At 37.7% G+C, this 13,003-nt stretch overlaps 1 protein-coding gene across 8 annotated transcripts in view; it reads right to left on the bottom strand.

Annotated features, from left to right (window-relative positions):
- Nucleotides 1-790: 790 nt before the first annotated feature.
- LOC105324649 (3',5'-cyclic-AMP phosphodiesterase 4B) overlaps nt 791-13,003 on the bottom strand; it is a 51,647-nt gene continuing 39,434 nt past the window's right edge. For 7 of the 8 annotated variants that reach the window (XM_066066140.1, XM_066066141.1, XM_066066142.1 and 4 more), the window contains 12 exons: nt 12,452-12,553; nt 10,028-10,098; nt 8,719-8,831; nt 6,815-6,908; nt 6,087-6,262; nt 5,573-5,671; nt 5,097-5,261; nt 4,500-4,599; nt 4,074-4,228; nt 3,831-3,953; nt 2,606-2,788; nt 791-2,276 (listed from right to left, as the gene is read on the bottom strand). In XM_066066140.1, coding sequence (XP_065922212.1) covers nt 2,028-2,276; nt 2,606-2,788; nt 3,831-3,953; nt 4,074-4,228; nt 4,500-4,599; nt 5,097-5,261; nt 5,573-5,671; nt 6,087-6,262; nt 6,815-6,908; nt 8,719-8,831; nt 10,028-10,098; nt 12,452-12,553 — 1,630 coding nt within the window. In that variant the 3' untranslated portion in view covers nt 791-2,027. Of the gene's footprint in view, nt 2,277-2,605; nt 2,789-3,830; nt 3,954-4,073; nt 4,229-4,499; nt 4,600-5,096; nt 5,262-5,572; nt 5,672-6,086; nt 6,263-6,814; nt 6,909-8,718; nt 8,832-10,027; nt 10,099-12,451; nt 12,554-12,720; nt 12,880-13,003 lie in introns of those variants that run through there. The other variant, XM_066066145.1, reaches the window with a different exon arrangement.

The raw sequence follows: 13,003 nt of genomic DNA, 5'->3' as shown, positions 1-13,003 counted from the left end.
CCAGATAGCTCAGTTGGTAGAGCACCTGACTAGAGATTCAGGGGGCCTGGGTTCGAAACCCGGTCTGGTCCGTCATTATTTCTCCCATCCTGTTACACATACAAAATACTGTTCTCTTTAATTTGTGTTGAAATTCTTTAGTTGATATTGTAGATTGTTGAATTTGTCACCTTATCATACCTGACATCTCTGTGCATTCATCAGTTCTTTGAACCTTTTTTCCAACATTCTCCTCTGGGCATTTTCAAGTCATTTACAAACTGATTAAATGACCAAAAATTGCCAGACCTTGGAGCTAGAGCCTTGTTTTAGTGTAATACATGTACGGTATTACATAGCAAAAATATGTCAATTAGCCAACGACTAGTTCAAGAATGAAATATTACAATAAGCCAACGACTAGTTCAAGAATGAAGTGTTACAATAAGCCAAGGACTAGTTCAAGAATGAAATATTACAATTAGCCAACGACTAGTCCAAGAATGAAATATTACAATAAGCCAACGACTAGTTCAAGAATGAAATATTACAGTGAGAAGTTTAACAATAAAACTTTTCTTATAACTAATTTGTTAAAAAAACATTTATTTGTAGAAAATTGTTATCTGGCTCCAGGACCGAAAACTTTAGGTGAGCTTGCAGATGATCTTAGTCCACTTTTACAAAGGGAATCCCAGTATATATTGTGATAGTGAGACTGAGACAAAACTTGAGCTTGCCTTAGTTTATGTCAGCTCGGTCAAGATGTATGAAGCTCTGAAAAACGTGGTACAATAAAAAGACAAACACATTGTTCATTTGCAGCATTTTTTTATCACAGAAAATTGGGATCATAAAACAAAGAGCTGTGAAACATTCCTGATTCGTATCAGCCCGTTACACTAACCAATAAATAGTGAAATCAGCCCATAACACGAACCATTACAGAATGAAACAACAGAGATCTACGAGAGCATCGTATAAATGCCCCCTGTCTCAATGATGCTAGATCTAAATACTGATACAATTATCAAATTCTTTGGGCTAATGTTAGTCTTACTATTATCTTATACTCTCATCTAACGAGTATAATGTACCGTCATCAACTAGTTAAGATAGTACATGTATCTCCATACAGGCTCATAGAAGTACCAATGCTGGTATGTTACAATGGAACAAACAAATGATGGAAATAAATGTAAGACATAATTTTTACAAATCATGGTATTAATTATATCAGGAACTCAACAGAACACTAAAAAGTGTCCATATATAATGATCGGGTGCCTACCTCTTTGGATAGGAAAAATCAAATTTTTTTTGTAATGTTACTATGGAAACCTAAAGGTATTGTTGACTGACTAGAGTGAGAGGTCAAAGTTCAATAAATAAATCGATTGTGTCAAATATCAAAGGGAGACCAGCTGAACACCGCTGCGCCTCAGTGTAAAGACAAGAATTCTATTGCTTTGTAACGTACATCTTGTTTGGCCGCTGCCATAAAATTTTTCATGATCTTTAATGTCTCTTTACCAAGCAGCGCAGTTTTTTTTTCAGTGCTTTCTTTGTTAAATCACACGGACCTGGGTGATCTTTGTTACAAGCACCTCTGGCACCTCAGTGACAGAGGTCCTAGTTGTCAACACGTTTATGGCACGTCTGTTGGGAGAGCAGGTAGCAGTCGATAGCTGGAGCGCTATGCATGAGGTATGTCTGGAATGAATATCTAAATGTCTGAGCAACTTAAATACATGGGACCATGGCGGGACCAGTCACTAATGTTTAAAACCTGTGTTCTACTGAATTCACCATGGATATGTCCGTGACCTCACAAGTCGTTGTTATGACGATGTGTTTTTTCATTTATCAAACACATCTTGACAGCAGGGAACATGTTGTTATTGCAACACTTCTAAATGGCATGAAAAATGTGTTGTCCTCCATGAAAGAAGTTCCTTTGTCACATCCATTTAGACGCACAGAATGCAGACTCAGGGAAAATGGCTTTTTACCCGGCCTTTGACTGTAGTCCTGTGTTACTCTCAGGGTTATCCTGAATCGACCCCAACATTTATTGTAACCACACCATTTCCTTCACTTTCCTCCTCTTCAATGAAATTAAAATGTGAGTTCTCTGTTGGGGTGTGAGTAAAGCTGGGGGAGGGTGAGATTGAGATCTGGCTTTGGTACCAGTCTCGGTTGTACTCGAGTGTGTCTAAGATGTGCTGAGCATCTGGGTAAACGAGATCGGCCCAGGTCTCCCATAGTGGATGGACAATATAATCAATGAAACCAACCTAAAATGGAGAAAAGAACATTTCAATATAAAATCAAAACCATCACATGAAAGGAACACACTGATCATCATATTCATGACAGAAAAAACATTGGAGTATAGAATTTATGAACTTTGTATGAAAGATATAAAAATTACTAATTTTCCCAAATAGACTTTCGAAAAATACAGCTCCATTATTATATAATAGTTTATCACAAAGAACATGAACGATCAATTGAATTCCAGATTGTAAATAAAACACTGGATAAATTTAAAAATATCAAGAATAATTGGTTGTTTGTGTAAGATTTTTTGACAGAACCTTGTAATTGTTTATATAATGGTTACCTGAGATTTTTCGACAGTAGCGGTGTGGCGATCACACATAGCGCTGATGTCCAGGTTTCTTTCCCGCTCCATGTCACCCTGGTGGAAGAACTCCTTCATCAGCCGGTTGACCCACTTTTGGTAGATGTCCAGGGGCTTGGTGGGGTTTCCCAGGTCTGAGCAGTGAACCATGTTCTGCAGAACCTGTAAAACAGTAGCACAAGTTGGTCAGAGTTAAAAATTAGCCGCATGGACAAGTTGCCAAATAAACAAAACTTGCAATGGGTATTCCACCTGAATATGGCTAAAATATCAGTATATGTATAAAGTATGTGACTCTGATTTAAAGTAGATCCAGTGTTCTGTGATGTCACACTTTTTTGTAAAACTTTGAATTCTTTAAAAATTGTGCAAGATAGTTTTATTTATTTTATGTGAATATAATCACATGGATGTAATTAAAAAATTATTGGTAGGTTTAAGATATTTTCGCTCTTAATTTTATCCTAAATTTCCAAATTTTTATATATCTTATCTATGCAAAGGGGAAATAACTCTTTTTCTGACTTTTCTCTCAGTTGTATGTCTAAATGCTATAGTTTTTCTTATTCCAACGATTAATTTTGATATATTTTTGTAATTTTAGTTTTCTGATAACGTTGACGTTAAAATTAAACAAGAAAAACATATTTCTGCCCACAAGATTTTACTTTTAACAAAAAAAAAATACGGTTTTAGATGCTAAAATATGCTTTAGTATAGTTTATCTGGCATCTCAAAAAGTGTGATGACATGCATATTTTTTCAAACAATTGATGACATTTAAGTCTATTAAGTTGAAATCAGTTCGGTGTTTCAACTTTCCTCAGAGAATTTTACGAGTAGGGAGCTACCTTAAATTTGTGAAAATATTTCAAAAAATGACAGAGTAATAAAGGATCATTCAATATTTTTTTTAATGCATTGACCCCCTGGGTTTCTCTAGTCGTGTTTATAACTAGGGAAGGTTGATGTCTACAGGGTCAATATGTATCACTATTTTATTTGAAACAACACAAAGATAACAAGGTGTTACAATAAAAGTAAACATTCAAGGTTCAATGTTTTGATTGTAGACACTGCATCAACAATATCCTGTGTCACTCTGACTTACCTGTATCATGTCACAGTGTACATCTCTCTCTCTCTCTCTCTCTCTCTCTCTCTCTCTCTCTCTCTCTCTCTCTCTCTCTCTCTTTCCTCTCACCTGGATACGGTCGGTATAGTTGTCCAGCAGTAACACCCCTGACCCGGCCACTTTCTTTGTCTCCACCATTGTTTTCAGGTCTGCCAGTAAACTCATGTGTTTTGACATATCAGTAGCTAATACCTAGTACACAGTATAACAAAACAAAATCAGTTGATCAGCTGTGTACCATGTCATGTTATAATGAACACGTCTTTTTATATCAATAGTCAATAGAACTTGTCCAACGGTACCAAGTCTCACCATATCAATCGTCATCTTGCGGAGAGTTTGGCGCTGCTTTCTGGAGAGATTCACAAATATATCACAGTTTTCCTCCTGGAGAAGTTTAAAAGCTACAGCCAGGTGGTGGTTCTCTAGTACCGACTCGTCATTGTACATCACTGCCAACTCCGAACCTACAGACAGACAGACAGACAGGTCAACTAACATTGTACATTACCATTAGCTCCGAACCTGCCAAAAGTATTACTTTTAGTAAGTTTTGATACTTGTTGAGATAATTACCTACCGGTATGTTGATGAGATACTGATTTTTGTTGAGATAGTTACCTGTGTTGATGAGATACTTATTTGTTTTTAAATAGTTACCTGTGTTGATGAAATACTGATTTGTTTTGAGGTAGTTACCTGTGTTGATGAGATACTTATTTGTTTTGAGGAAGTTACCTGTGTTGATGAGATACTGATTTGTGAGTCCTGGATGATCAACATCATGGATGGCACAGGCAAATATTGCTGCTAGTATCTCGAGATCAGTGAACACATTCTAAAAATATTTTTAAAAACCCTTAATTAACAAAATGATTCAAACATTGGTTACAAAATTAGCCAAGCAGAAAATATTCTTGAGGCCTGGTCCTCATTTAGATGGGCTTCGTTAGATGAAGCCATCATTAGCTTAATCAGCCATCTCCATATTCAGTACGGGCCATACAGAAATCAATTTTCTCTACTTAATCAGAGTTGACTGCACAGAAAGTCACCTATCTGCTGAATCTGTTTTAACATTATTTCATCTTAGTTGTTTTGGTTTTGATATTTATTTAATAATATATCTTGATTAGGCATCACTGAGCCAGATTGATTTTAAAAGTACCTCCCCCCCTTTATTTGGACACCTTAGAGAACCAGAGAGCTGAGTACCAGTCACCCTCTATAAGAAGCTCCAAATACATGTCAAGCATCCCCCCACTTATTCACTATACACATCTCGAGGAACCATCCCAATACATCCCAAGTATCCCTCCCCCTCCCTATACACACCTCGAGAGCCTGGGCGTTAAGTAGGACATGGGTGGACTGAGTGACGTCAGCCGCATGCTCTGCATTGTGGTACGGGTTGTCACGGTGATAGTGATCCTCCAGGTGTGTCAGGTAAGTCAGCAGTGTCTGCGCCGGGATATTAAACGTCTTCAGCAGGTTGCGCTCCTGTTCAAAATTTTATATAGAATATTAATATATTCCTGACCAATATAATATACAAGTATGTACGCAAGTAAGTGCTTTATCCTATTTACCTGTAATATTGTATAAGTAACACAGGAAAGTGATTTATCCTATTTATCTGTTATATTGTATAGGTAACACAGGAAAGTGCTTTATCCTATTTACCTATACTATTGCACAGGTAAGTGCTTTATCCTATTTATCTGTACTATTGTATAAGTAACACAGGTAAGTACTTTATCCTATTTACCTGTACTATTGTACAGGTACGGTAAGTGGTTAATTCTATTTACCTGTAATATTGTATAGGTAACACAGGTAAGTGCTCGGTTGTTTGAGAATTCTGCTACTTTTATGACATCCATCCCCCATTTGTTAATATCTGCTAAATGCTGAAAAACAAGAGCAGAAAATGACCTTCTTAATTTTGTTTAATACAAGGACTTCAGCCTCAGTTTATTCATTTGTGAGCTGTGTATTTTTCTGTTCTATCTTTAAAGGATGATATATGAAGTTTATTTATCTACCAGAAAGTTCTGATTTGTTTTTAAAATCAAGTTACTTAAGAGATTCATGTTGTCAACAGAAAAGTTGTATATTATTCTTAAAGACCCCTATTGATCACCACTGATTACCATAGCCACTTCAAGTTCACTATAGACATAATAAACTTTTTGAATCATTCTAAACTTGCCTCTTTAAATAATTCACCTCTCATCTTTAGGATCATTGAAAACTAATAAAGCTGCTGAATCTTAACAACAATTTTGAGTAGCCCCCCCCCCCTTTTGACCCCTGACCCCATACCTTGCCCAGCTCGTCTGGGTGCCTGGTCTCCACCCCGTACTTTGGCACCGTCGTGTAGCTGTTGGTGTGCTTTAGTTTCCGGACCCCGATGATTTTTGTCATGGGTGAGGTTTTCTCTGCTGACTTATCATTCTGTTCCGAGTTTACCTGTGGTATATCTAAATCTTGTTGTTTGTCTGGGAAAAGAAACAAACAGCTCTGTACACGCTTTGTTCTTGGATAACATTCAATTGGAATCAAATTTTGACATACTTGATTAAATAATTAAAGTTCTGAATTTATATGAGAATCAGATGATCAATGACCATGTGGTAATGAATATTTTAATTGTCATAAAAACCATTCAGTATCAGCCCCAGCAAAAGTTAACGAAGAATAAAGACAAATTAGTTTGTCTTAAATTTCCTAGGCATACATAAGTACTTGATCCCAATACCAGACAGCCTTCATAGCACCACCAACAGGTGTATACAAGACCCTGCCCCGCTACATGACAACATTTCATTGTCCGCTCAGATGTAACGTGTCCCTTTGTTGTGAAATTCAGGCCTTGGTTTATTGTTTTATTTTCCTATTTCATGCAACCACCTTAAAATCTTTGGTTTGATAATTAGATAATGAGGTGTCACACTGTTCTTGTCTACTGGGCCTCTCCTATTTAAATGTATCTCTCTGTGGGCGGGTATAGCTTACAGTGGGGACACAGCGACTGCTTACCCAATACCTACCTAGATATGTGTTACAAATGAATTCGGCTATCTGGTTCCCTGATTTACTCGACTCGCGGAATGAGCTCAATTCTCTGTTTAACATCCGCTTGAACTAAAAAACAGAAGAAAATAAACATTTACAGTACGTGATCATTGATTGAGAACGTTGATACACACCATCTAGCCAACAATCTGTCCTTTGGATGGTGTCTTTAATTTGATATGCCCAGTGATTAAGGTTTTATGACACAGGTGTGGGCTTCAGACTCATCTCTAGAAAATGTCGAACTTAGCTACAGCTCGAGTTGTCCCCCCTCTGGACTAAGGATTTAATTGCCTGTATATATGTGTTCTTATCAATATTTTCTTTTAATCTCGTTTTCAAGAAGAAAAAAATGTTTTATTATATTGTTGCTTCATCAATAGTGATTGGTATCAATTTTCAATGATTTTGTAAAATACAACATTGAGGGTATACATCTATTTGTAGACAATTGCTCTACTAATACAAATTTTATTTCTATGAACATGTGATTTTGACAATAAGCTTAGTGAAATCAAAATCTATCAAAAAAATGTGTGAGCATTGAGTGTGAGCATCTGGTGTCAGTGTCGAATGTGAGTGATGAGTATGAGCGTTGAGAGTGAGTGTTGAGTATGAACGTTGAGAGTGAGTGTTGAGCGTGAGTCTTAAGTGTTAGCATTGAGTGTGAGTGTTGAGTGTTAGCTTTGAGTGTGAGTATCATTGCATACCTTGCTGGAGGCCATGTCACTGACTGACCGGTGCGAGCATTGAGTGTGAGTGTTGAGTGTTAGCTTTGAGTGTGAGTATCATTGCATACCTTGCTGGAGGCCATGTCACTGACTGACCAGTGCAAGCATTGAGTGTGAGTGTTGAGTGTTAGTGTTGAGTGTGACTATTATTGCGTACCTTGCTGGAGGCCATGTCACTGACTGACCGGTGCGAGCATTGAGTGTGAGTGTTGAGTGTGAGTGTTGAGTGTGTCTTTGCGTACCTTGCTGGAGGCCATGTTACTGACTGACCTGTGCGAGCATTGAGTGTGAGTGTTGAGTGTGAGTATCTTTGCATACCTTGTTGGAGGCCATGTCATTGACTGACCGGTGCGAGCATTGAGTGTGAGTGTTGAGTGTGAGTGTTGAGTGTGTCTTTACGTACCTTGCTGGAGGCCATGTCACTGACTGACCGGTGCGAGCATTGAGTGTGAGTGTTGAGTGTGAGTGTTGAGTATGACTATTATTGCGTACCTTGCTGGAGGCCATGTCACTGACTGACCGGTGCGAGCATTGAGTGTGAGTGTTGAGTGTGAGTATCTTTGCAAACCTTGTTGGAGGCCATGTCACTGACTGACCTGTGCGAGCATTGAGTGTGAGTGTTGAGTGTGAGTATCTTTGCATACCTTGTTGGAGGCCATGTCATTGATTGACCGGTGCGAGCATTGAGTGTGAGTGTTGAGTGTTAGTGTTGAGTGTGACTTTTATTGCGTACCTTGCTGGAGGCCATGTCACTGACTGACCGGTGCGAGCATTGAGTGTGAGTGTTGAGTGTGAGCGTTGAGTGTGACTATTATTGCGTACCTTGCTGGAGGCCATGTCACTGACTGACCGGTGCGAGCATTGAGTGTGAGTGTTGAGTGTGAGTGTTGAGTGTGTCTTTGCGTACCTTGCTGGAGGCCATGTCACTGACTGACCTGTGCAAGCATTGAGTGTGAGTGTTGAGTGTGAGTATCTTTGCATACCTTGTTGGAGGCCATGTCACTGACTGACCGGTGCGAGCATTGAGTGTGAGTGTTGAGTGTGAGTATCTTTGCGTACCTTGCTGGAGGCCATGTCACTGACTGACCGGTGCGAGCATTGAGTGTGAGTGTTGAGTGTGAGTGTTGAGTGTGAGTATCTTTGCGTACCTTGCTGGAGGCCATGTCACTGACTGACCGGTGTGTCTGCATCGTTTCCAACTGATCCAGACACCAGTCCAGTTCCTCCAGCGTTTCCATGGCGAGCTGGCCGTAACTCTCATCTGTAACAACTAACTGTGTTATCACTCAGACACAAGCTCCTAACATTGTTTGTTAAATTGAAATGCTTAAATTCTTTTTAAAGTTTACATCACTAATAAAAAGTGTGTCAAGTAAAGAAATCACAACACCGGATTGAGTCAATTAGATTCATGTGCGTCTGAAATCAGGCATGTTTTGTTTGCTTGATGCTCTGAAGCACTTGCAGAAAAAAAACCTGGATCATTGAGACCTTTATGTGCAACACGTGTGGCAGTCCAATCAACAGAACCTAGCAGCACAGAGTCGTAAAGAGGTTTAATTGTAGAAAATAAAAAGGATTAATTATAAACACATCGCCACAAAACCTGATAGCACCACAGCAAAAGACTAGCTGCAGCAGAAGAAGTAGATCTCTGCTGGCTCTACACTGTCTTTGATGGTATTATTGGAATGAATCCTTTATACAATACAAGGTGATTTTACTGCATTGTTTAGTCAAACTTCAGGATAGGGAGTTAGATATATGCTGTTAAAGAACTGCATCAATTACACAACAAAGAAAACAGATCTAAGAGATGACAGAAGACAAAGAACCAGTAATCATCATCTCTCTACATTGGCTGTCATACAGGCAGACCACAGAAACAAGAAGTAAGCTTTTGTCATTTGATGTGTACAGGCAGTATTTGTATATAATATGGAGGGGCAATCTGCTTTTTGTTTGCTATTTGTGTTGGGTGATTATATGCAACAGGACATATTTTATCTGTATTTGTTGGTGGAACAAAACAAAATTGACCAGTATGAAAGTACCAGGTTGGTATCTGTGGGTGGGGCAGTACAGAACAGAACAATATTCACTTGTTTATATAAAGTAGATATCTGTGGGTGGGGCAGTACAGAACAGTACAATATTGACCTATTTATCAGTAGATATCTATGGGTGGGGCAGTATAGAACAGTACAATATTGATCTGTTTATCAGTAGATATCTGTGTGTGGGGCAGTATAGAACAGAACAATATTGACCTATTTATCAGTAGATATCTATATGAGAGTGTGTGTGTGTGTGTGGGGGGGGGGGAAGGGGGGGTGGGGGGGGGGGGTTACAGAACAGTACAATATTGACCTGATTTTGAGGTACATAATAGAACATATTACCTGATTTTAGGTTGGTATTTGTGTAGTGTACAAAACAAAACAATTGATTATTTACCTGTTTTGAGGTTTGCGTTTGTGTGGGGTGGAGCTGAAGGTATAGAGTTGGATTTCCCCCCTGTGCCAGATCTGAAAATAAAGTATACAGTGTGTTACATCAATGTGTCATATGAGCACTCTTAACTACTAATAATTTCTTTGAATAATACTACAGAAATAAACAAAGAATATCCTAATTATTCATGTTCTTGGAAACAAGTGTTTTTTCAAACTGGTTCAAAACTTGTTCAGCTAAAAAAAAAACCCAAAAACAACGTGGAAGTCGTAACTGAATGGATTATGTAACTTGGAATAATACTCTTGAATACATGTAGTCAATTCAATCTGATAAAAGTAGGAATACTAAGTTATGAATGACAAAGCATATCCAGAATGATTGAGTTAACTTTGTCAGGTGTTGACCTCATCAAAAACAGACATAAAAAGAATGCATGCTATTAAACGTTCCATTACACCGTCAAGGTAAATCAAGATTGGCAGGTAGTCCGCGGGGGCTCTACGATCACGTCTCAACATCATCTATGTGAGTGAGGACTCAACCTCCTGCTGATTTACAATAGACGATCTCTACAGACCAATTATAAACTCTCACACTTCATAAACTGTTTGGTCCATAAATAAAAAAAAAATGAAATAAAACTTCAGTAATAGCCCCCCCCCCCCCCCCACCCTCTCTTTGTTGCAAAGTTTTACATTTTGCTTTTTTTTTTTTTTTGCTTGTCCAGATTCTTGAAATGTTTATCCCCCTCCCACTATGTTGTTGGTATTTTTTTTTCAAATTCAAAAAATCAATACCTGTCAGCAATATTTGATATTTTCCTCACCTTGAATATTTTGAGTAACATATAAAGTCAACTGTGACATCTTCCAAGTTTATATGGATTTTTTTTTTATTACACCTGAAATTTGCAACCATGCAATCTGAAAAACTTTTCTCTATATCCAGTGGTTATAGTGCATGCTTTAAATACAAATATATCATGTTTATCATATCATTCTAACATAAATTGATCTTTTTTAAATAGCAATAGTGATACATGTACCATAATATTGTGTCACAAATGAAATATGGAGATTTTTGTCAAATTTTGTGTTTTTTCAGAAAATGCCAAATGACTCATATGATGCACTATTGATAAATTCAATACAACAGAAAATTAATATGAGCTCCCATTTCACTGTCTGTAGCTGTTCACATTTTTGTCCAAAATAAATATTTTATTAAAATTCTGATACATTGTACGTCATCTGCACATTTTATGACAATGAATGTTTATAAAACAGCGACAAACAGTTGTAAAATAATGAATTCCTAGGATCTGTCATTTGGACCGTTTTCTGATTCACGGATTAAGTGCTGCCAGAGAAGGGGAATGTGAAAGCTCTGTCAGTGAGTTTAGTAGCCAGGTAACTTAGAGCTTTCAGATTCAACCGGAAAATAGTAAATCCTCAGGTGTAAATCCTCAGGTGTATATCCCAGGTGTATATCCCAGGTGAGATCTTGAGGGTTTAATGCTGAGATAATGGAGAGGGGGTGGAAGTAAATAATGAAAATAACAGGGGCCAATTCAAATCAAATATAACTTGTAAAAAAGTTGAAACAATTCAGATTATAAAACTGTTTACCCAGTGTTTTTTTAAGTGTCTCTACACCAGGAAATTAAGTGACATCATCACAGCTTAAACAGAAAATAATGCACACTTTGAATGATTCAGATTAAGGAAATTGATATTCACTAAAAACACAAATTTACTTTTATACTTATCTTTAAAGTACATGAATATAGCAAAGAAAATATACAGACAGGTAATTGAAAATTTTAACTGTATGCATGTATATGAATACCAAAACTCTTCAATGATTGTGACACCAATAACATCCTCATATACGTATAGTAGGTTTATAGTTTATAGTTTATAGTTTCATTAATCACTGGATTCCTCAATTTCATCATTTCTAAAATGACCTTAAAATTTTCGATCTTAGACCTTGACATTACCTCTTAAAAAATCCAATAGATACAAAAAAAAAAATCTGTACTAAACAATCATTGTATATTGCAAAAAATAATATGAGTTCAGTTCAAGGTCAAATACTGATTAGAACAATGTAGAGGGATGGTTATAAATAAAACAGCATTCTGCACCAGCTGTAGGAATACTTTGATACTATATATAGAGACACTTTAATCTAACACTACACGCTATATCAAACCAAATGATAGAGTCATACCAGCTCAAGTTTAATTGACGTTGGTTACAGTAGCCAGGAACACAAAATGGTGTTATAGACTTCATGATTAGTGGTTATAAATTTACCTTGCCTGTTAATAAATACAATGTACTTGATACAGTGGAGTGAAGACAGAAAGAGATGAGAGGATGGACAGAAGTTAGAGAGAGGAGAGAAATGCGTACTCACCGTTCCCTGGATGTGTTGGTCAGCATCACATAGTTGTTCCGCACGCTCCGTAGACTGGCCAGGATCTGGGCAAACGGTGTCACGATCAGATCATCCGCATGTCTGGAATGGAAACAAGATGAAAATTGAATATAATTCCGTCGTCGACCATTTCCCTTAAAGGAAGGCCTCAGATATTTGACGATTTTCTGCATCGTTCTAGTGTGTAGAGCAGACTTAGACAAGCACACACACACCACAATGCTCGGCCAGTGATCAATAGAACTCACCGCTTCCCCTACATGGCGGGCATCAATTTAAGGCAGTGAGCTTCCAACTTATATAAACCAAAACAAAAGCCGGAATCTGGTGCTGACTTGATAAAGTGACGACATTGCCATTACGACATGCAGTGAGCTGACTTCGTCACGGACATGTTTTTAAGTCAGTACCTTTACATTACAGTAGCGTGTTTGTGACAGATTTACGCACTACTATCGTACACTTACACAACCCGAAACTATCTACAACTAAATATACACAGGGTGCCCCTTTCAGAAATCTCACCCCCAC

Source organism: Magallana gigas, chromosome 7 (genome assembly GCF_963853765.1).
Source record: "Magallana gigas chromosome 7, xbMagGiga1.1, whole genome shotgun sequence".
Taxonomy (NCBI): domain Eukaryota; kingdom Metazoa; phylum Mollusca; class Bivalvia; order Ostreida; family Ostreidae; genus Magallana; species Magallana gigas.
Note: the sequence above shows the minus strand (reverse complement) of the source record. Positions and strands in the feature narration are given on the sequence as shown.